The 23,709-nt window shown below is 38.7% G+C and overlaps 3 protein-coding genes and 1 long non-coding RNA gene across 7 annotated transcripts in view; 1 reads left to right on the top strand and 3 right to left on the bottom strand.

The window, feature by feature from the left end:
- The window catches only part of LOC131434138 (dedicator of cytokinesis protein 1), a 64,125-nt gene extending 53,251 nt beyond the window's left edge, over window positions 1–10,874 (top strand). For all 3 annotated transcript variants that reach the window (XM_058600795.1, XM_058600791.1, XM_058600784.1), the window contains one exon: window positions 9,520–10,874. In XM_058600795.1, coding sequence (XP_058456778.1) covers window positions 9,520–9,999 — 480 coding nt within the window. In that variant the 3' untranslated portion in view covers window positions 10,000–10,874. The remainder of the gene's footprint in view (window positions 1–9,519) is intronic.
- On the bottom strand, window positions 3,838–7,663 carry LOC131434163 (uncharacterized). The gene is made up of 3 exons (XR_009230315.1): window positions 7,239–7,663; window positions 3,995–4,140; window positions 3,838–3,929 (listed from the first exon to the last, which is right to left on the bottom strand). It is a non-coding gene; the product is annotated as an uncharacterized LOC131434163 (long non-coding RNA).
- A 44-nt stretch (window positions 10,875–10,918) lies between the features above and the next one.
- Window positions 10,919–13,504, bottom strand: LOC131434121 (cellular tumor antigen p53-like). 2 transcript variants are annotated; one of them, XM_058600776.1, is made up of 5 exons: window positions 13,298–13,504; window positions 12,476–12,586; window positions 12,364–12,406; window positions 11,167–12,301; window positions 10,919–11,083 (listed from the first exon to the last, which is right to left on the bottom strand). In XM_058600776.1, the coding sequence occupies exons 2-5, from the start codon at window positions 12,523–12,525 to the stop codon at window positions 11,034–11,036; spliced, it is 1,278 nt and encodes a 425-aa protein (XP_058456759.1). In that variant the 5' UTR covers window positions 12,526–12,586; window positions 13,298–13,504; the 3' UTR covers window positions 10,919–11,033. The 2 variants fall into 2 exon arrangements, with proteins under 2 accessions (XP_058456759.1, XP_058456751.1); XM_058600768.1 differs by having other exon boundaries at window positions 10,949–12,301.
- Window positions 13,505–13,900: 396 nt separating this feature from the next.
- Window positions 13,901–23,343, bottom strand: LOC131434114 (venom protease-like). The gene is made up of 4 exons (XM_058600760.1): window positions 23,045–23,343; window positions 14,917–15,147; window positions 14,331–14,861; window positions 13,901–14,269 (listed from the first exon to the last, which is right to left on the bottom strand). The coding sequence occupies exons 1-4, from the start codon at window positions 23,139–23,141 to the stop codon at window positions 13,947–13,949; spliced, it is 1,182 nt and encodes a 393-aa protein (XP_058456743.1). The 5' UTR covers window positions 23,142–23,343; the 3' UTR covers window positions 13,901–13,946.
- Between the last annotated feature and the right edge of the window lie 366 nt (window positions 23,344–23,709).

Here is a 23,709-nt window from a genome sequence, read left to right as displayed (position 1 = left end):
TCGTTGAGTCTTTCGAGTATTTTTTAAGGCTCTTAGAGCCTTTCTTTGAGTCTCTTGGAGTATTTCTTGAAGTCTTTTGGAGTCCTTCTTGAAGTCACTTCGAGTCTTTCTTGTAGTGTCTTTGAGCCTCTTTTGGAGTGTCGTGGAGCCTTTCTTGAAGTCTCTTGGAGTTTCTCAGAGTATTTCTGGAAGTCTACGAGTCTTTCTTTGAGTCTATCTTAGAATCTTTCTTGGAGTCTTTTTTTCAAGACTCTTGAAGTCTCTTGAAGTCTTTATTTGAATCTTTCTTAGAGTCTCTTCGATTCTTTCTTGGAGTCCTTTAGAGTATTTTTTCAAGCCTCTTTGAGTCCTTTTTTGAATCTTTCTTAGAGTCTTTTGGAGTCTCTTGGAGTCTTTTTTAGAGTTTCTTGGAGTCTTTTTTAGAGTCTCTTGGAGTCCTTTGGGGTCTTTTTGGAGTCTCTTGGAGTCTTTGAGTCATTTTTGGAGTCTTTCTTGAAATCTCTTGGAGTCTTTCGTTGAGTCTTTCGAGTATTTTTTAAGGCTCTTAGAGCCTTTCTTTGAGTCTCTTGGAGTATTTCTTGAAGTCTTTTGGAGTCCTTCTTGAAGTCACTTCGAGTCTTTCTTGTAGTGTCTTTGAGCCTCTTTTGGAGTAGCGTGGAGTCTTTCTTGAAGTCTCTTGGAGTTTCTTAGAGGGTCTACTAGACTTTCTTGGAGTCTATCTTAGAATCTTTCTTGGGGTTTTTTTTTTCAAGACTCTTAAAATCTCTTGAAGCCTTTATGGAATCTTTCTTAGAGTCTCTTCGATTCTTTCTTGAAGTCCTTTAGAATATTTTTAAGTCTCTTGGAGCCCTTTTTTGAATCTTTCTTAGAGTATTTTGGAGTCTCTTCAAGTCTTCAAGAACATCACGCCACCAATATTTTGTTGAAAAAAATATGTTTTTTCCACCACAGTGATCACTTCACTATGCGTGATACTGGTAATAGGTAAAATAAAGTGAAGTGACATGTAAGTGAAGTGAATGTGGAAGTGAAAGTGAGAACGGTAATAAGGGCCACTGAAATTACCAGAAACGATGTCATTTTCGAATCGTATCATCACTGACAACAAATACTGGATTTTTATGATCATCGGGGAAATTGGAGACAAAGCGTATTGCTCAAACAAACAATTTTCTAGTGGTCAAGTCATCAACAATCATCAGTAAAGGCACTGGGCTTAGGCACAACTTCAAATTCAGTTCAACATGAACTGCTATGCACTGATGAGTCAAAGACGAAACGTCGAAAACCAAATAAAAACACCGTATCGACGTCAAGTGAAGTGAATGTTTAAACTTGAGGTGAGTCCACAACTGTCAGTCACTTGTTGTGACTTCGGTCAACTACTATTGCGATAATAGTGGATGCAAAATTCTACCTCACCCGCTCGATAGTACAGTGGTGGTGCAATCCGATTACAAAATAAAAATTGCATCCTTAAGCTGAAGCTAAAAAAGTTTTCCGATGGAACAGAGTACGTTTCGTAGTTTGTAGTTCACCGTTAAGTATTCTGCCACTTCTAGAAATTTTCTTGGTGTTTGAATTACACACTTAAATTTTTTAGCTGAGTCTCGGCAAAAAAATGCCGAGATTCGCACAGCCGAGTAATCAGCAATCATCTCGGCAAAAATAAAATTACTGAGCGTCTCGGCACACTAAAATTTGACAAACGTCAAATATTGCCGAAATCGCCAGCATAAGATTTACTGTTTGCTCAGTGAAACGTTCACTGAATATTCGGCAATCCAATGAAACGAAAAAATGAAAAAATAAATTACCGAATCATCAGTAATCAAAAATCTAGTCGATTTATTTTGTTTGTGATTTCTCAACATTATAAACACGCCATTCAGGATCAATAATTTATTTCATTAATATTTAAAGGAGGCTTACAAATTTGTTGCCAGTAGTGCTTAAAGCCTCTACCTGAAAACATGCAGCATAAAAAAAATTAAAAAAAAGTTTGTCGGAAGGCTCGCATTTGATACCGAATACTGTAAAAACCATGCAAAGAGTTTTAAAAGCTGACAGTATTTCGGATCCTATGGGAATTATTACATCTCTCCAAACTAATGAGCAGTCTCCTTCGCCAAATTCCTCTGACAACACTACCAACAGCGGCGTTTCCGGATGCGGCCACCTTGAGTCGAGCTGGAATTATGAAAATAAAAATAAATAAATAAATAATATATATATATATATATATATATATATATATATATATATATATATATATATATATATATATATATATATATATATATATATATATATATATATATATATATATATATATATATATATATATATAGATTTTGGGCTTACAAAAATTCGGTATTGTTCAAATATACTTACTTTGATCCATTGAATTATTCCATGCATTGGGTTATTTTTTCGCATATCCCCCAAAGTTTTGTCTCTAGGACGCTTTGAGCCCCGAGTTGGGTGTTTTTCCCTTATGATCGCGAGTGCTCTGATAAAGTCGCTTTTTATAAAGCGAAACATGTCACTATATTTATTCAATATTTTTACTTGCAAGTGGTTCCACGCTTCTTCGAAGATTGGCGCATTTGGTTGAAGCATTTCGTATTCTATCAATATCTTTAAAAATGAACAAGTTACATAATATTGAGCAATGAAATGTGTTGCACCTACCAACATGCCATTGAACGCTGCAACCACTGGAAATTCAGTCAAAAATTCATAAAACGTTCCTTTTGCGCGATGATCGCTCCTTACTTTTTTAGTTCGAATCCAGAGGTTTCGTATGTACGTTCTGGTTTCGTCCGAAGGAACAGAAAATTTCAACTCATTCATCTGTAATTTTAGAGTCTTAGCATTTGGAACATACATTTATCTATATATGATTAAATCTTACCAAACTATCCACATCCTCCATATTTTCTAGTAAATCAGCTTGGTTCATTTCAGACATTTCGTCGATGTTTTGTTTGTTAAGCGATCTGTAAAACACCCTCTTATCTGATTTTTTTGCAAAGTATTCCATACGGTAGTGAATTTTTCCCGCGTGACGACCGTTACCTCGACCATTTTTATGGAACCACAACGCCTGAAATGATGTATCGGTTTCTTTAAAAATTCCAATTCTATGAAAAAGGAAACGTTGCTGTAGTCAGTGTCTGGAATGCCAAGTGAAATCTACAAATCAGTGCACAACAAATTGCTTCAACAAATCCTGCTGGTTTTAGTAGTAAAATCAAATTTCATTTCTTACAATGTATTAAGACTATGAAAACTTTATTCTATATTAACATTATCCTTTCCAAAAACATGTTGGTGGTGGAATTATTTTAGAAATTGTAAAAAATTATCTCTAAAATAAGTCGTTATAATAATGAAAACATACTGCGAATTTTTCAATAGGATTATACCAAATCACCTGGCAGCGCTGGCTAAATGACTTATGCTGTTTTCGCTTGCAGCAAAATGAGCAAAAACCAACCCAGTTTCGACCTAAGACAAGACCTGACAACTGGCTTTGTTTTGTTTTGACTTCCAGCGAAATCGATACTGTTTTATTCACATTCTATTTTTTTGTTTTGATTGTAAATTCAGTTCCTATTTTGTTTTCAGGTGATGTTTATCTTATCTAAAAGTTGGATTTAATAAGGATAACTCATTGAATAAAATGTAAGAAAAGATGCAATAATTAAAATGCTTCTACTGGAGAATGTTTTCAATTCAAATAAATGATTTGGAATAATGAACTGTCCTGTTACTTTTGCAACGTCAGCAAGTATTCGAATGTATTGAAATATTATTTATAAAATATACATACGTGTGGGACATCGGAGGCAGTAGATGCAAGGGTGGGAAATGTGTTTACGAGCGATCGAGCTATCATATCTTTATGAAACGTTGAAGGCCTCCTGAAACAAAAAAGAGTTGAATCATACATTTTCTCGTTTCTGAATTTATAAATTTAAACACATACTCTCCGTATATCGCCAATAGGCAGTCACACAAAATGTGAGTGATTTGTGAAATCATTTTATCGCTCGCGCTTTTTCCTTCCAACAATTGTTCGATCAAACTCCTACCTAATTGTGTTTGGCAGAACACCGTGTTTATGTTAATTTCCTGATAATAAATTCAAAATTAAGCTTATTTTATATTGTGAATACAAAAGCATAAAAAACTAATGCAGCCATATTTCACTGATCCGAATATTACTACAGGATTCCAACATTTTCTAACGAAAAATATAGGAGCCTGTGTTGCTGCTTATTCATTACGATATATAAATACAAAATCTTTATCGTGTTTTTATGGATTCTGTTTCACCTACCACACAATCATGCACTCACCTTATCAAGCTTAATTGATTTATAAATATTGTTCCCATTAGTGATGACGTCCTCATCAACTGCCATGCAATCTATATCGTCAATTTTTACAATGCCGGTATCATCAAGTCTCTCTTCAAAAACTAGATCGCTGTATTGATTTTGTATTTTTTGAATTATTTTAACCATTTTCGTTGTTAATTTTAATCTTGTGAAGTCATTATTGTCCAACATCATAAACGTTTCCATATCCGAAATTTCTTCGTTAACTGAAAATGTATTCAGAATCAAAATTCATTGAATCCCTATCATTATTATACGTATTTCATGTTACATTTATTCAATAATCGCGATGGTAATTTCGTCTCGATATATATTTATCATTTCTTTCAAAGGGTGACTAAAAGGCGAATGTTGTATGTGAATGGATGTCATCCAAATGAAAAAATCCATCATTTGAGTTTACTATAACTTTGTACGCTTGCAGAAAATTGTCATATGATTCGGTGTAGCACATTTTAACAAGAAAGTGAATACTACTGTTAATTACAACAATCTCTTTGATGATTCCGTACGACGGATAATATTTATCGTTAATACTTTTGAGACAAACGATCAGGTTCGGACGGAAATCTATTCCATTAATAGTAATTTTCTTCGGAATAAACACATTAGATGAAATGTGTTGCAAATATGAATTGCTCTGACAAGATTCGCGCAGTACTATGCTTCCAGTGCCATAAAAAATGCTATCCTTGAAAGGGTTATCTAGAATATCAGTTACCATTTTAAAGTTTTGTCGTTTTGCCAAACTTTTACAGATATTTTTAAAGTTTTTACAAGTGGCGGATTGATCTTTTAAAGCTTTGTTTTTTTGCTCAAACACAAGACAATTGAATTGCTTCATATTCCCACTTTTCTTAATACAATAAACATAATGATCCAGATGATGATTCTTATTTATTTTCCTTCTAAATGTTGTGTAGAAAAGCTCTTCATACAGTCTTATATGCTCTTCTAATGAGGCTATCATATGATCGGAAATAATTGAAGACATTAGTATTCGGGATATATTAATCAAATGACCGATCATGGTCATGTGAGTGCTATCTTTTGAAACTTTGTGACCAAAAAGAAATGGAAATGCTCTCAGCAATAGAAGATTTTGAGATGCCGTTTGCTTTATTCGATATTTCGTTGGTTTGGATAGCATTTCATCGGTAAAATTGGATGACGGCCGGTTCTTCTTGTCTATGTAACCGTATTTGAACAGATGAATACGCTGGTTAATAAAATCGCTAGTCATTCTTAACTCTTTAGTTTTGTGAAAATGACTTAGGACTAGTTGAATAGTTAACGGCACCAGTCCTTCGGCGATGTCATGCATTGTATCAAGAGCAAAATTCCTGGTTATATGGAAGTTATTGAGCTCATTTAGAATGCACCCTGTTCGTTTCAATCCACATTCAGAAGGAGATATTTCTCCGGACTCAACCTTAGTTAGACGTTTTTGGTACCATTCTCTAGTGCGTAAAGAAAATTTTTCAAATGGATTTCTGTGGAAGGCTGGCCTCTGTATAGTACATATCCTACAAAAAAAAGTTGCACTGGGGTTAAGAAGACCAAATATTTCATGAATAGCTAATGTATCTCCGCAGAAAATAGTAACAGCTGCACGTAATTCAAACCGCTCGTTACCGTAATAAACAGTCACACCATTTTCAAGCTGTTTTAGATCATCTATCAGTGGTCGAAGTATCTTGTTGAATCCATGTTTTTTCGCGTCTACTGTAGTAACATACAATAATGGGAAAACTGAACGAGGAGAACTGTTCCACTTCTCAGGAATGTTTTGGATTTTGAAATTGAATACCGAAATTTTATTGATACCAGCTCTCGAGCTTAATGCGTTCCCGAGTTCGACGTCATCCTGATATAAAACTAATCTTATGGCATTTGGAAAAGCTTGAAAAAACTCACTATTTTTATACGATTCTCCAGTTCGATAAGTATCGTACTCTTTCATAAATGAGTTACTCGTTTGACTATCGTCTAATAGTTCTCGCGTTTTTGGATTTCTAAATATTAACTTTAGAGTTTCGATTATGGGAATATATGAAAAAGTTTCGTTAACTCTAATCTTTTTCGAAATCCCGTCTATATGTCGGATATCTTCACGCGTTTGTAACATTTTTTCTGAAGGAGTAGGGATGGAAATCGCTAGTTTATTCAAGAATTGTGTTTGTTTTGTAAGCGTTGTCACCTCAGAAAATAAATCAGGTAAATGGAAACAGTTCAGTAAAGCTACAGATTCTTCCGATGTTTCATTGATTTCATTTTTTCTTAGAAATGAATAAACATTATCTTGGAGATATTCACAAAGCATTTGAACAAGTGTCTGGCATGTTCTAATCATTTCAGTGATTTTTGTTTGGGGGAGTGAAACGTCTTTCGAAAGACGGCAAATACCGAGAGATAAACACTCCTTGATCTGGTTCAAAGAAATTGTTGTATTTTTCAAATCCATCTCTTCTGATGAAGATATTAAATAATCGGCTTTCAGTTTTTTCATGCATGGTTCGTAATTCGATCCAAAAGATGCCTCTCTGTCACGAATATCACGGTCATTAATATTACTGAAGTGCATGTTGTCTAATGGATGCTGATTAATAATATGGCGCTTCAATGATTTGAAATGATCGTACCGCGACTTGCATTTTGCGTGTGTGCAATCGTAAAAAATACAATTTGGATTAAAATGCTTATTTCGGATATGATGGTTTATATGTCGCTGAAATTCTTCAACATATCCCATGATGACTTCACGACAATAGAAACATGTAATAGAAGTTGCTTTCTATAAAAAAAAGAATGTGTTGCAATCGTACTTACTGAATAGATCGTAGATTCTTACGTCTTCCTTTCTAACAGTTTCTAAAATATTATCCATTTTTTCACTAGATAATTTCTTCAGAAAATAATCGCGCAATGCGAAGCGAAAATGTAACGCGGCAATAAATGACAGCTGTCGTGCTGAATCTCGGCAACAGCTAGCGCATATTCCGAAATCTCGGCAAACGTCTCTGCTGATGTCGGCATATCTGTTGTTTACTGATAAATTCAGCAAGCAATTATGCCAAATTTCGGCAAAGTGAAACATTTTACCGAAATATCAGTGAAAGCATTTAACGAAGTTCAGAAACATGCGTATTGATTACTGAGCTATCAGCAAATTTACGTGTTGCTGATCAGTTTCGGCATTTTATTATGCCGAGCTCAAGAAATGGTTTTAAGTGTGTAGTATAAAGAATATTCTATTGAGGATCTTGAATATATTGATAACTATTCAACGGGCTGCCGCCAAACCAATCCGATAGAATCCCGTTTTTTGGCGGTGACGTTTTTTCTCCTTCCCGGTGACACCGATTCCCGGCCCCCCCAAGCGAGAGTAGATCTGTGGTGGGACCGGATTCTTCGGTTCGTTAATCCGAAAGCATTTCCACAGTCCGTACCGCAGTTCGAGGGCATCGAAGAACAGGATCGCGTCGTTCCAGGTGATGTGATGTTGCGCGTACTGATAGATTTCCAGCAGGGGAGGATTTAGGTGCGGGGCATGATCGAAACGGCGGTTGAGGATCATGTTGACGTAGGCCGTTAGCGAAGGTCCCCGATGGATCCAGTTAACGAGAGTCATCGTACTGATTATGGTCGCATGGATACGATTTGTTTGCTGTTGGCTTTCGAATGCTTCCGGACATTCCAGAAGTTTCCGTTGTACTTTTAGTAGCAGGCATACAATGGCACAGGACGTAAGGCCACAGGGTATTTCGACGAGCACCATACATAGCACGGCGTACAAAATGTCCAGATTTATTCGACGCTTACTGTGCAACTCGATGGCGGTGATGATCGCTGTTTCAAAATCCACCCTCTGTATGTCGAACATTTCGCGACGGGCGACGTTGTACTGATTGATGTCAATTTCGTAGTGAGTGTTTTCATGGAAGACTCTTGGAGTGCCGAATTGAAGAAAATTGCTACCCCGATCCAGCAGTTTCGTAAGGATTCGACTAGCCAGCAAGCTTTTAGACGGTGATTCCGAACTAATGTTATTCAGCAGGTAATCCAGAATGTAGGACTCTTCCGAGGCTGGCTTCGATGCCAATACAAGCGTCGAGGCGGTATATTCCACCGTTTTGCCAAACTCCAGCATCGCTTCGTCCGGTAGGTCCGTATCGAATGTCAACGGAAGCATCACTGTGATGAGTTTGATCAATTCTTCACCGGAAAGAACTTTGATCAGGTTTCGCAGGCAGATTTCGAAGCCCCTCCGAAGTTCGTAGATTTGGTTTTTCGATTCTCCGATGATTGCACTGCTGTGGTAGAATCGTAGCAATTTCGACACATGCCAGTACTCCACGTTGCTCCAGTGCTGCGGCTGTATGATGTTTTGCAGTACAACGACAGCGTGACGAGCTTGCGGGACGTCATTTTTTGTCAGTAGTGTTTCCACGTAATCGACCATTTTGCACAGAAGCAGCGCCGCCGGGCTCTTACATTCCAGCACCATCATGAGAATTTCCACACAGATAAACTCCACTTTCCAGAGGTTTTCCCGCTGCAGAAAATTAAGAATCGTATCGATCACTATGCCCTGCATTTCCGGGATCAACAGGTGGATCAAGGCCTGGAAGCACTTTTTCGCACTGGCAAATGGTTGTCGTTTGAAACGGTCGAGAAAGGTTTGACGTAGCTTCAGGTGGGCCACGTACGTCTGTACCAGGACCAGTGAACACTCCAGGATTGAACTCATCTCCGGTATGCACTGCAGAATCTCACGATCGGTTCGTGTGACGATGACGTTAAGGGTCTGAGTAGGAGAAAGGGGATGATTTTTTTTTCTGGTGAGGTTAAGAACAACAAAACAATCAAACCTTAAGGGATTTCCTAGCTTGAATGTTGGTGGAACGGATGGTGGCATCCAGAAATATGGCCGTACTTTGTTTCAGCTTTTTGGAGTTCAGTCTTGCCCGTGCAACGGAATGCGATCTTCGTGATCGTGTCCATAGTTGGACAAACGTGGAGGCAACCACAATTTTCGTGGAAGCCATTTACAGCAGCGACATAGAAATGACAAACGTGCATTCATAGCCTACTTTGTTTTTTATTTCAGCTCCACCCAAAACGGCCCCTGCGTTCGGAGGTTGAAAAGGAGAAACGTTTGTCGCGGCCACCGAGTGTCGTGACGCCTACGCTCAGTGTGAAAACGCTTACCAGTGTCGGCGCGGATTCCAATTCCATCGGATCAGCCGATAGTAGCAGCAATCGTAATTCAATCATTACCAACGGTTCCACCACTTCGGAGGAAGATCTGGTCCCACCGCCATTGCCACTGAAAACACGTGACAGTGATTACGGCAACCTGCCGCTGAATGATAGCGCACTGCACCGACGGTTGGTGGCGGGTGGATCGAGTCATTATGTCAGCTGTAAACCGTTACCACCGGTTCCGGCCAGCACCGCCGTCGTAATCAACTCGTCATACGATGTGGTCGAAACCAGAAACAATCATGTGATTGTTATCGGTGCGTACGACGACCGGAAGCGACCTCCGACACCCCCACCGAAACCGGCGAGAAATTCCAAGGTATGAATGAACACGCGGAAACATGAGAATCAAATCAAAAGTTTGTTTAGTACAAAAGATGTTAGATACGGGAATGCGAATGTCTGGCCAATGGAAGGAGAAACCATTTTCTAGATAGTGTAATTTGTGAGTGAGCTTTTTCGAGTGCCTCAGGCAAAACGTCGATCCCGTCGATTTACAAATTTTTCCAACTTTTGCGTTCCACATTAGGCCGTCGTAGATTTCGCCGAACAAAGACAGAGAAAGAAGTATTGCAATTTACTTGAAAAATCAAAATCGCAGAGCCATTTATTTTTTAAGGTTTTAGACCGTCATTCGGGGCAAAGCCGTTGTTTTTTTCCTTGTTTATACGTATTCGTTGGAAGTTGGTGGTACCATCAACTTCTGCTCTAGTTAAGCATATCTCTAGATTTCGATCAAAATTTTAACAAGAGATTTCGATTTCTCTACCAATTGACTTGAAACCAAAGACGATAGGACGGAACCGTTTTTTTCACAGCCCTCTTCCATTATTAGGTAAACTAGGTTAGGAGAAGAGAAAAAAGAAGTATATATATAGTAGGCTAGCGTCAGAGTAAAAGGGAATGGTTAATTTGAGGTTAATTTCGGAACATTATTTATAGAGCAAATCATTCGCCTAGAGTAGATTTTGTTTCGCATCCGAATCAGAATCGCGTTTTCTATTACAAATACCTTATTAGCAAGTTAGTGTGTAACTTATTGCTTACCATCGACGGTGGTAACTCTCCATCGTATTCGTATAATGTCTTAAGTTTCTATTTCAGACAATAGATGATAAGACAAATTTAGCACAAATATAAACTTGCGGTCAGCAAATAAATGGCGTGTTTAGTAGACGGCACACGAACAGTAGACTCAAACCGGGGTCTTGTCATCTCATTTGAAAGAAACGTTCTTGCTTTATTCGACTGGAATTTCCTGCTTTATATCGACTGTAAAACTTAAACATCTATCACTTCATAAATTAAACAAACATACATAAAATGTTAACATTAAGTAGGTACTCGCCACGCGCGCCATCAAATGTCACTGTCCACGCTACTCTGACTGTTGACGAACCCGATCGAGGCTGTAAACCAACAAAAGAAAAGCGTTACTCAGAATCCCACGCGACGAGGACAACGTCGTCGACGTCGATGCCATCTAGCTTACATTTCGTGCGCCGGATGTCGTGAACGTACTGCATCAGTTGGGTCCGGTCGCGTTCGCTGGACGTTCGCAGGATGGCGGACGAAATGTGTCCGATTACGTTCTCCAGCATACGCTTAGCCATTCGTCGGTTGGGCAGTGTCACCTGTACGGTAACCGGATCGAGCTCACAGTGTCGGGCGCCCCCCGATTCTTCCTTTATATGATGAAGCACCGGTTGTTGCAGTCGACCGGCCGAATGGTATCGCATCATTTTCTTGCCACGTCTCATTTCCAGCGGACGTGCCGCCTTGCGCTTACGGATGTTCTCCTCCAGTTCAGCTTTCTCTTCGTTCAGCATGTCCCGTTTGATGTTTGTGCAGATTTTGATGGGAAATGCTTGACGGCCCAGAATTTGGCCCGCTTCATTTTCCAACGTGAAAACCAGTGCTGTCGAGCGGCGGTTTATGTTGCGACAGGAATTTTGACAGACAAATTCCAGTGTGATTCCCGTTTTGTTCGTTTGTCCCATCGGGATCAGTATCGCCAGACGTTCCTCGAAGAGTTTACCTTCTTTGTTGCCCACGTAACTGAACTGTTCATTTTTGCATCGAACTACGTGTGTTTTGATGTCATCCGAAATGTCCGTATGATCATTACAGCGATGATTGTCGCATCGCGATACCGGATTGTGTTGCTCTTCGGGAGCCGAACATACCAACATCACCCGTACAATGGTGCTCATTTTTGAGGCAGCCGCTAGCGAAACATTGAACGAGCATGTGTTGCCCATCTTCACGAAAAGCTTGTTCAATACTTCCGAATACTTCCAGCTAGTTTTATCGCTTGCCTCACTCGGAAGGTTCACACGGAAATTGATCCATGGCAAGAGCATTGCATCGATCGCAGGAAACTGCTTTAGATGCTCCAGGCTGGTGGAGGTCGGTTTTTCATTAGCAGGTGCCGTATAAACTTCCATATCGATCGTTTGGCCTGGTTCCAGTCTTTCTAGACTTTTGACTGACACTGGCAGTTCGAATCCTTCGGAATGTGTCGCAAAATCGTTGTTGTTAAGCACTTTGCATGCATCATCGGCGTACGTCTGACTGTTGAACAACTCTATCGTTTGGCTGTCTAAATCTTTCAACTCGAATTGTTGCTGCAACGAAATAAAACTTCATTAGAAAATCAGAAACTGACGAAAATCAGGAAATCACTTACCGAAGTTCCCGTCAGTGGAAACATCTCCTCGTCACTGCCTGGCCTGTTTTATAACACCGAAACAAAACAGAATTAGTATCATCTGATCAACAAACAGAACAACCGAACTTACTCTGCTTCTTCCTTGAACTCGTCACCATTCAGATTCTTGGAGTCGACCATTTTTCTCAATAACTATGAATCCTTCCTGTGGCTTGGCTTGACCAGCGCCGCCGTTCTGCGTCTAAAAAATAACAAAAAACCAAAATGACAATCATATACGTCAGTGCACAGACCAAACAAATAATGACGCAATAACGCATTATGTATGTGTTGCACGGCCAATAGCGTGTGAATCAAAACAAATCAACAAATGTAACGCGACAAAAGTTGCGAGACATCTCACAATGCAACATTGGATTGCCAAACGAAACGGAGTTGTTGTATTAAAGGAGTCAGCGGAATAGAGGGAGGGTAAAGGGGGTGAGAAGTTATGTTTTTTTTTTTATATCCATTCCCAAACATGTTTAATCATGTATGATGCATATGCCGACTGTGTTTGTTTTCATGCGTGCAGTTTTGACAACTGTTCGAGTTACCGGCGAAATGATGTAATTTGATTATAAACTCGTTGTTTTGTTTAGACTGAAATACGGAACTGTATAAACTTCTGGTCCTTTGTAACTGTCTTCTCATTTTTTGACTTTTGTTGTCGGATTTTTCGAATAGAAATCTGGAAAAATGATCATTTTTGTTGTTGTTTTTCGAATATTTTCATCAGATGAGTCATTCAGAACTGAAAATCTACAGTGCAGTGTAAAATGGCGACCCCACAGCTGAGACTTTCAAGTAGGATCAGTTACGATTTCAAACGATTGCGGCACTTTCTCCGGATCATCGCCGAGGCCATCTCCAAGGAAGAAAATTCATTGTCTATTCAAACTGTTTTACTCACCGTTTTTCAACTGTTTTTCCTATGATTTCTATTGTGTTTCAGCCGGATCGACTTTGCTTCCAGCCACACACTGTTATTATTTAACGGAGTAATTTTCACAACTTTTTGGAACCAAAACGGTCCACGACACTTGAGAGTGAAGAAGCAGACTAAAGTATTACACAAGACTGCTTAACCGGACGACGAACGGTCGACTGTCAGAAAATGTGAAACGAAACAAAGGGCTCTCTCTGTCGCTCTCGCTCTCTGTTTGGAATAGTCCACAACCGATCAGGGATGCCAGATATGTGACATTTCTGCTGACAGTAGGGCTGTGCAGTGTTGAGGGGACTAAAGCAAGTTTTACTGATGTCCTTTTTCTGGGAATTGTTCGTTTTAATCTTCCCAAATCGTTTCAGATGACATTACGAAGACGGAGAATCGTGTGAGCACAGTTTGCAATGTGATGTTGTCAACTCGGACGAAGATGCGTTTTGCAATTGGGTAAGTGATGTAAGAACTGTGTTAATTTACTGTTTGAGAATTGACTAATTTTCTCTCACTCGACGTATTTTTTTTGCAGGGACAGACAGACAACGATATAAAATGATTTTAAAATTTGTTTTATAGCAATTGAAAAATCCGTTTTATTCCAACTTCTGCTCCCAGTTTAACCCCACACAATTGGTTCTATCCAGTCTAGGTAAGATGCGACCCGGGTATAGATAGCCGGTACCGTCGAACCGCACGTTTGTCCGAAGGACGTTATGCCGAGAATGTAAAACACGCAGTGATTCTCCTGCTTGGTAATCTGCAACGGTCCTCCCGAATCACCCTGGCATGTGTCCTGGCCACCCAGGACATTTCCGGCACACAACTGACTACGCATAATGCCCTTTTTGAGTTGCCGGCTGTTGACGTACCCTCGACCGCAGACCTCATTGTCGTAGATGTTCAACGATACCTTCAGCAGTTCGTCGGATTTATCACCATCTAGTCGGAAGATGAGACCATCATCAATTTGGCCCATGATTGAGGAGAAAAAAAAACTTACGATCCTCGGTCAAACCGAAACCAGTTGCGATTGCTTGGTCGGACGATGTCTGCTCTCGATCGTACAGACATGCCGGTCGAATGAAGTTCGTGAAGCGTACCGATTCTACCAACTTGATCAAGGCAATGTCGTTATAATGACCCTCTCTCCGTTTGAAGTTCGGATGACGCATGTACGTATCGATATCCACATCTTTGGGATGTGCACCGTCGTCCTGTCGGACCAGGTTTTGGTCTCCCAGTCTCACGAACGTCGGAAATACACCGTCCAGCTCTACGTAGCAGTGAGCTGCCGTCAGCACAAAACGATCGCTGATCAGCGAACCGCCACAGTCGAATGATTCCGTGTTGCCACGACGCCACCCGATGGCCGCCATGTGTGGGAACTCACCCGGCTTTGTCAAATTTCCACCGACGATCAACTTCACAATGTTGTCACACTTGGGCACCTCGAAGCTGACGACCGTCGGTGTGAGGGTTAGCGTACTGATGGCTATCCGATTGTACGATAGCTTGCGATATTCGTTGCACTCTGTAAAATGCAGGGGATTAATCTGTGGTTCACTTCATCTCAGTTCTTAGCTTACTCTCAACGGCTTTGCGAACATTTTTCACCGTCACACCGGAGGAACTGTCCGGAAATGAACTCGAAGCATCGTTGTCATCAATACGAAAACCTTCGGACTCCGGACAACACACGACAGCCTCCTGAGAGTTGTAACTGCAGATCGTAATCCGTTGGTTCTGCAGCTGATTACGGCAGTAGGAATACCCTCGACATATGCCCGGTTTTCCGTTGTGCTTGCAACCGTCGTACTCTGAAAGAGGAAGTTCACGAGTGTTAAATAATAGTCGTATGGGGAATAAGATCTGTGTTACGCATGGATCAATGTGAATACTTGCTGTCAAATTAAGTAAAAAATGGGAAAGGTTGATAAAAACGACCTAAAACTATAAGTAGAACCTCAGGTTCCTAGAAAAATTTAACATTAAAAACTCACAAGCCAATTATCCTATCACAAAGCAGATGGCTTTGCCATTCCGGAGCCCCATCATTTAGGTGTTGCAGTCTGAGGGAAAATATCTACAGTCTTTGTTTTACATTTCTTATGCTTAAAAACAATTCCGCATATCTGAAAATTTACGTAACTTTCTCTTACATAAACGCATAAAAATCGCACGAAAAGAGACTTGTGTGAAGGGGTTTTGTCCAATTAAACGACATGCTAAATATACAGGGTGAATATCTAGAAGTCACAAAACCTAACAATTTTTTTCTGTATTTTTTCGAAGCTTAAAAATCCTTTGCCATTTTTCACTAGAGCTAAATATTCGAGTTGGAATTTTTAATAAAGCATATCGAGTTTTCTTTCTTAAATAATTTTTTTTTCATAGTTATTTCGGAGAAAAGTGACAAGGAAATGAATGCTTAATTCATAATAAAGAGAAAAATGCTGAACTGTAGCCCAGGGTTTCTGTAAGCCTTGTTCAGATAATTAAATAATAAAATTATTGAAATTGAAGATCGACTCATAACCATAAGACCATTCGCTTATGTCTACGTTTGTGAAAATACATTCGTCCATTTCTGTGAATACGATGTGAGTTCCATTCGGTTCTTATTTATTTGCTAATAGCTAGCTCAGTACGTGGATTCAGGATCTGGAACTGAACTCTGCACCCGGATTTTGGATCTGGATTCTGCATCTGAATTCTGTAATTGAGTTCGGCAAACTGTATTCTGAAACAGAAATTTAGAGCTGAAACTTGAACCTGGATCTGCATTCTGAAACCGAATTCGTAAATTAAGTTTTACAACAGAATATCTTAGCCTAGAGTTTGTCATTTAATTCTAAACCTGAAATTGGGATTTGGGGCCTGGATTCTGCATCTCAATTTTAAAGCTGAATTTTGAACCTGGATTCTGACAATTAAGTCTGCACGTGGATTCTGCATCTGAATTCTCGAAAGTGCGTTCTAAACTTGAAATTTTGTAATTGAGTTTTAGAACTGAGCTGTGGAGCTGAATTCAGAACCTGAACTGAACCTGAACCAGAACTGAGTTCAGAACCACAATTCTGAACCGAAATTGTGAACTCGGAACCGAGTTCTGATACTCAGTTTTGTTTCTGAATTTCGGAACAGAATTCCGAGCCGAAATTTTAGATCTGGACTTTGAAACTGAAGTTTACAGGTAGGATCAGGACCTAGATGCGGCTTCTGAATCTGGATTTTAGAATTAAATTCAGACTGAGCTTTGCAGCTGAATTCTGAACTTTGGAATTGAGCTTTGAACTTGGATTCTGGAACTGAATTCTAAAGCTAAATTTTAAACCCGGATTCTGAATCTGATTTCTGGACTCTGCATCGGAATTCAAGGATTGAATTCTGCAAATGCATCACGAATCTAAAATTTTGAGCTGAACCGGGAATCTGGAATTAGATTCTAGAACCGAACTCTGATACACTGAGATCTCTTTTTACGTGGGAGATAGGTATCGCGTAAAAAAAAACCCCACAAAAAAACCGCGTAACTTCATAAATCCGCGTAAAAAAAACCTCCAAACTAAAGAAATAAAATTTGTGGATGCCAAATATCTTAGAAATGCATGGAACGTCCAGATCTGGTGTAATCTAAAAAAAATCGACTTTGGGACATTATGAGACTTCCGAAATCGAAATTTTTTTTCATTGATTTCGAAAAAAAACGCGTAACTTTGGAAATCCGCGTAATAAAACCGCGTAAAAAGATACCCCAGTGTATTGAATTCTCAGCCTTCATTCTGGAACTGGATTATGACACTGAATTCTGAATCTGAAATTGAAATTTGGGACCTGGATTCTGCTTCAAAACGTTTGAACAGAATTCTTAAACTAAATTCAGAGCCGAAATTTCAGACCTGAGACTGAATTCTGATATTGAGTTATTGATCTGGAGCCGAATTCTACAGGGTGATTTTTTAAGAGCTTGAGAACTTTTTTAAACAATAAAACGCATAAAATTTGCAAAATCTCATCGGTTCTTTATTTTAAACGTTAGATTGGTACATGACATTTACTTTTTGAAGATAATTTCATTTAAATGTTGACCGCGGCTGCGTCTTAGGTGGTCCATTCGGAAAGTCCAATTTTGGGCAACTTTTTCGAGCATTTCGGCCGGAATAGCCCGAATTTCTTCGGAAATGTTGTCTTCCAAAGCTGGAATAGTTACTGGCTTATTTCTGTAGACTTTAGACTTGACGTAGCCCCACAAAAAATAGTCTAAAGGCGTCAAATCGCATGATCTTGGTGGCCAACTTACCGGTCCATTTCTTGAGATGAATTGTTCTCCGAAGTTTTCCCTCAAAATGGCCATAGAATCGCGAGCTGTGTGGCATGTAGCGCCATCTTGTTGAAACCACATGTCAACCAAGTTCAGTTCTTCCATTTTTGGCAACAAAAAGTTTGTTAGCATCGAACGATAGCGATCGCCATTCACTGTAACGTTGCGTCCAACAGCATCTTTGAAAAAATACGGTCCAATGATTCCACCAGCGTACAAACCACACCAAACAGTGCATTTTTCGGGATGCATGGGCAGTTCTTGAACGGCTTCTGGTTGCTCTTCACTCCAAATGCGGCAATTTTGCTTATTTACGTAGCCATTCAACCAGAAATGAGCCTCATCGCTGAACAAAATTTGTCGATAAAAAAGCGGATTTTCCGAATGGACCACCTAAGACGCAGCCGCGGTCAACATTTAAATGAAATTATCTTCAAAAAGTAAATGTCATGTACCAATCTAACGTTTAAAATAAAGAACCGATGAGATTTTGCAAATTTTATGCGTTTTATTGTTTAAAAAAGTTCTCAAGCTCTTAAAAAATCACCCTGTACATCTAAATTTTGGAATTGATTTCTGCAACTACATTCTGAACCTGGAATTTTGAGCTAAGTCCCGAACCCGGATTTTGCATATGAACTCAGCAACTGAATTCTAAAATCGAATTCAAATATTAGGTTATACAACTGAATTCTGAGCCTGTATTTGTCACTGAACTTTCTAAATTTTTAAACTTAATTCTGGATTCTGAAACTGCACGTAGGTTTAGGACCTGGATTCGGAATCCAAATTCTGAATTTGGATTGTAGAACTAAATTCTGATACTGAGCTTTGTAGTTTATTTCTTAACCCGAATTCTGGATTTCGATTCTGCATCTGAGTTCTGTACGTGGATGCTGTATCTGAACTTGAACTTGGATTTGAGCTTTGAATCTGGACTCTGAAACTGAATTCTAAACCTAAATTTTAAACTAAAGAATCTGAACTCTGGACCTGGATTCTACATCTGAAGTCTGCAAATGCATTTCGAATCTGAAATTTTGAGCTGTATTCTGACCCTGGATTCTGGAACTAGATTCTAGAACCGAATTCTGATACTGAGTTTTGGAACTGAATTCTCAACCTGCATTCTGGAACTAGATTCTACCATTGAATTCCGAATCTAAAAGTTGGGTTCGGGACTTGGATTCTGTTTTTAAATTTTTAAACTGTATTCCGACCCAGAATTTTAGACCTGACACTGAGTTCTAATACTGAGTTATATGACTAAATTCTGGATCCGAATTCTTACCCTGAATTCTGAACCCGGATTTTGCATATGAATTCAACAGCTGGATTCTTAAATCGAATTCGAATATTAGATTGTACAACTGAGTTCTGAACCTGGAATTTGGATTCATGACCTGGATTCTGTATCTAAATTTTGAAACTTAATTCTGGACTTGGATTCTGAAACTGCACGTAGATTTAGGGCCAGGGTTCGGAATCTAAATTCTGAATCTGGATTGTAGAACTAACTTCCGATACTGAGCTTTGTAGCTAAATTCTTAACCCAAATTATGTATTTGGATTCTGCATCTGAGTTCTGGACCTGTATGCTGCTTCTGAACTTTGGAATTGAGCTCTACACCTGAACTCTGGAACTGAATTCTAAAACTGAATTTGAAACTTGAATTCTAATTCTTAATTCTAGGTCTGGATTCTACATCTGAATTCTGGAATTGAGTTCTTCAACCTGTACACAAAAGCCAGCGATCGCATGAATGTTAGTTGTATTTCTGAATTTGATTGGTTAAAATTTGGCACATCTAATCAACTGTTGTTTTAACTAAACTGTAATTTTTTATTTATCGTGCTGGCAGTTTAGCAATGACACTCAGCAAAGAAACACACGAGTAATGAAATGTTTCAGTTGAGTAATGACATGCACCCTTATCGGAAAATGAAACGTTTGAACGACGTGTCATTCGGGCAACTGAGCAATGACACCCCTCTCAGCAGGCGGTTCTATTTTGTTGGTAGTTGAGCGCTCGTTGAACGACATACTGCAAGAAATATTCTTTTAGTTTGCTGGCACGGTTTGTTGTTGTTTTTTTTTCTCTTGCAAAAATAGTGTGAAAATTAGGTGTTACCTTCTTATAGAAAGAAGATTTGTTGTTATTCTACGTGAAGTAGGAGTATTGTACAGGTATGTAGTGTTAGTTTAAAAAAAATAAGTGGAGAAAACTTCGAAAATTGTCCAGTAAAACTAGTCCCCCGGGACTCCAACTCCTCATATTAAAGATGGTTCAACAATGGACCTCTGTCTGCCGGGTTTGTTGAACGAAAAAAATGGCATTCGGTTCAACGGTCTGTTTCAAAATCGGCAAACGAAGGTGTCCCATGTTGGCCTCCCAGCAAAGTTGCCTGTATGCATGATAGCAAAAAATGTCTCAGTTGTTCCAACCAATTATTCAGTTATTTGAACTTAAGACGCCTATTGCAATAAATATTTTTTACTGCTAATCTCCTCGGGGGGGCAGTTCGCAATTTAAATCACGAAATTCTTATGGTTTTAACATTAAAGACTTAAGATGGAATTACCCAGAAAATGTTCACAGGGTATTAGAAATTTTTTTACTCCACTTGCAGGATGGCTCACTGGAAGAGTAATTTCGTAATTCCGTTTTCAAGTTTGTAGCTGAAAAGTCTAACGCTAGAGGTGAACTTTTAGGAGAATACAAATATCATCGCGTCATTTTAGCAGTAATTTTTAGCCGTTAAGCGTAGTTAATTACATGGAAATGAACTGACCGAAAATACATTACTCACAGGTGAAATTAGAACACTTGTACTGTAGGAATATCTATTCAGTACATGACAAATTTGTTTCACAATTAACTCTTATTTTCTTCTGCATATTTTCATTTACTACGTAACTAAAAAAATGACGTTCAGCTTTAATTATAACATTTAAACATGAAACGTTTAAGATTTTTGCTTTGCGTTTTGCTGTCTTTGTTCTCCGCCATTGACAGCATTCGAATACAGCAATTTCTTTTACCTGAATGGTTAAGACAGAATCAACTGATAGGTTGGTTAAATGAACAACATTTTATTGTTGAACCAGGGCGTGAAACAACAATTGCATCACGGAACGACCGAAATTAGCTCTGTGCCTAATTCGTATTACTGTTTTTGAATTAGTCGATTTTAACAACAAAATTTCCAAAATAACTATGAAATTAGTTAAAATTGAGAATTTACTTTACTGAAAAAAAAAACTCTTATTTTTAGAGAATGTGTTTAGTTGGCGAATATCCTGGACACAAACCAGCAATATTTCAATCCAACACGAAATTCTCATTGACAACTAATTTTTTTTACTAAAATCAGAAAATGTGTTTCTATTTATCCATCACCATCATTGCTGAAGGACAGCACAAAGAAAACAAAAATTAAAACTTGTTTCATTAACAAGTTTATTAACCAAAAACTCATGAGAAGTGTCAAAGCAAAACAATCCATTAAAAAGCTAAAAAGGACAGTCTTTTTGAAACTGCTTGCAAATTGTTTTTATGTTTTTTCGCATGTGTTACGATATATCCACATATAAATTTCTAAACCGATATGTAAAAATGCCGTAAACTGGAAGTGGAAAGTGTATTTATTCAGAATTGGTGCGCATTTGAAGCGATTGTGCGTAATAATGTTTTTACGTGGAACAGTGAAGTGAGTCTCGAATGTTGCACTCTAATTGTATATGTCAAATGATTTTTTTTTTTTGTAAATTCAACCTTCCGGGCTACGCCGTCCGGTGTACTACTTGTATTCGGTGTTTGTTTTCCGAGTGCTCAAAGTTTTCAGTGAGAGGGTCGATTTCGCGAAGTCGAGTGAAGAAAACAGCGATTTAGAAGAAAAATTTTCAAAAAGAAGTTTATGTTTCGTTTATGTTTTTTTCTCCACTACAACATCGTATTTATACCTGCCAATATAGAAAAGACAACCGCGACTGAAATTTTTTTCGGTAGTAGTGTGCCATCTAGTGGCTAGTAGTCATTACGCTGTTAACGTTTTTTCGGTGACAGCTGCAAATTGCAGAAGCCAATTGAACCATTTATGTTAGTTGAAAACAACGCTTTATTTTTCTATTTCAACTAAAACATACGTTGAATGGAAATGAAGTGTGCCTAGCTAAGAAATAACAGCACGTTCAATTAGTGAATTCAGCTAAAAAAATAACCGTTTCAACAAATATTTTATTATTATTATTAAGGGAATGAGAATTGAAAATCTAAATTAGCAAAAGTAAGATTTTTTCAGTTGTCGCAAAAAATAACTAACTAAAATCAGAAAATCAACTAATTTTTTCGTCAAAATGCTGATTTCGAACTTTCCGTGCAATATCGTAATTTTGTGATCTGCGGGTTCTCCGTGTGAATTCTGGAACTGCATTCTGAACCTGAGATCCGAATCCGTTTTCTGAAGGTGAGTTCTGATACTGCATCAGAATGCTTGGATTCTGCAAATTACTTTACAAATTGAGTATTGAGCCTGAATATTTGACCGGAATTTAGAAACTGAATCTTGAATCTGAATTTTGAAGCTGGATTTTGCAACTAAAAGCCAAACAAGCATCTTTGGTTATTCCTCAATCTCGAGAAACTGAGTAGAATGTTATGTGATTGGGTTTGATTGTGATTTCATAGCTATTTAATATGAGAATGCTTAAATTGTACACCACATTTTTGTACATAAAACCCCTGCATAGAGGTTTGTAAACTTGAGTGAACGACCTTTCATTTAACTGGACCCCAAGAAAATCGATTCACTTCGTTTTTTATGCTCCACCCTAAACCAAAAAACTCACAACTATTCCTACATATTTTTGGTTTTAGAAGAAAATTTTTGAGACAATCCTGGGAACCAAAATTGGATTCTTCTCTATGAAGTTGTAAATTAAGAAAAGCAAAAGCATTGACACGCTGAATGACTTTTTTGTAATCAAAACGAAACACGACCTCTCAATTGGCGAAACTTGACGGATTACAAAGTAAACAATCCTTCTTCTTCCTCCACGATATGATATTGTTTCAAACTAAACAAAGAAAGAGTTCCACTCTCTTACTCTTAAACTCGTTTGAAATGATTTTTAGTCTTGGATTGTTTTTGTTTTTAAGTCGCAATTAGATGCTCGAACCGCTGCTAGTATTAATTTACTGAGAAGTAGTTAGTCATGTTTCGAGAAATGAGTAATCATTTCGCACGAGTCTAGATGGCAATCATGACTCTAAACGTGCAATCAGCAAACTCCTGTCGTAATCAACGAACACCAATTGTCCCAAAAAAAAAAAAACACTTCGGACTAAAGTCGTTTCACTTGGACCTTGTCGGGAACGGGTTGAAATTATCACCTTTCAGGGCAGCATCGGTCGACAAGCACAGCTCTAGAATTAGTAAAGTTCCGGCGATCCAAATTCGTACCGAAATAGGGCTCATCATCATCATCATCCTGTCGTTGAACTTTCACCGGTAATCGGGATCGCGATTCTCAATTCTAGCGAAAAGTCGTAGTACTTCAGGTTTACACAAACACAAACGACCACGGCCGATAAACAACACAACACAACGAGACCGGTTCCCACGGTTCTCGATCACACGATCGCGCGGCTACTGTTTGTAAAGTAGAAAATCGACCGACTCCTTCGAGTGACTAAACACGACTGTCTCGTCGTCTTCATCATCGCGTTCGTTTTCCAATAGGAACCGACGGATGCACATCGATTACCGACCTGATCGTACGATTGATGATCTTACTGTCATTATCGATGCGGAATTTCCATCCAGTGCCCATCCTCCTCCTCCTCCCTAACAGTCGATCGCGTCGGTTTCGGGAACGCCAATGATGGTGCTGTGCTGATGACCATGGAGATCGAATTGTTCGCCTTTTGTGAGCCCAAACTAGTTTGCGGAAAGCGATCAAGGTTTGAAGAAATTCTCTCTTTCCTTTCGGGATTTATCGAATGATGGTGTCGGGCTGTCCGAAAAGTTGTGATTTCTTACCGTTCCGTGTTAAACC

This window comes from Malaya genurostris, chromosome 1 (genome assembly GCF_030247185.1).
Source record: "Malaya genurostris strain Urasoe2022 chromosome 1, Malgen_1.1, whole genome shotgun sequence".
Lineage (NCBI taxonomy): Eukaryota > Metazoa > Arthropoda > Insecta > Diptera > Culicidae > Malaya > Malaya genurostris.
Note: the sequence above shows the minus strand (reverse complement) of the source record. Positions and strands in the feature narration are given on the sequence as shown.

Coding starts and splice junctions, on each gene's coding strand:
- LOC131434121 (XM_058600768.1), bottom strand. CDS start 12,525: ATGGTCGACTCCAAGAATCTGAATGGTGACGAGTTCAAGGAAGAAGCA. Junction 12,407..12,475: donor GAGTTCAAGGAAGAAGCAGA/GTAAGTTCGGTT, acceptor GTTATAAAACAG/GCCAGGCAGTGACGAGGAGA. Junction 12,302..12,363: donor TTCCACTGACGGGAACTTCG/GTAAGTGATTTC, acceptor ATTTCGTTGCAG/CAACAATTCGAGTTGAAAGA.
- LOC131434114 (XM_058600760.1), bottom strand. CDS start 23,141: ATGATGATGATGATGAGCCCTATTTCGGTACGAATTTGGATCGCCGGA. Junction 14,862..14,916: donor TGTTCGCAAAGCCGTTGAGA/GTAAGCTAAGAA, acceptor TGCATTTTACAG/AGTGCAACGAATATCGCAAG. Junction 14,270..14,330: donor TTTCGGTTTGACCGAGGATC/GTAAGTTTTTTT, acceptor TCTTCCGACTAG/ATGGTGATAAATCCGACGAA.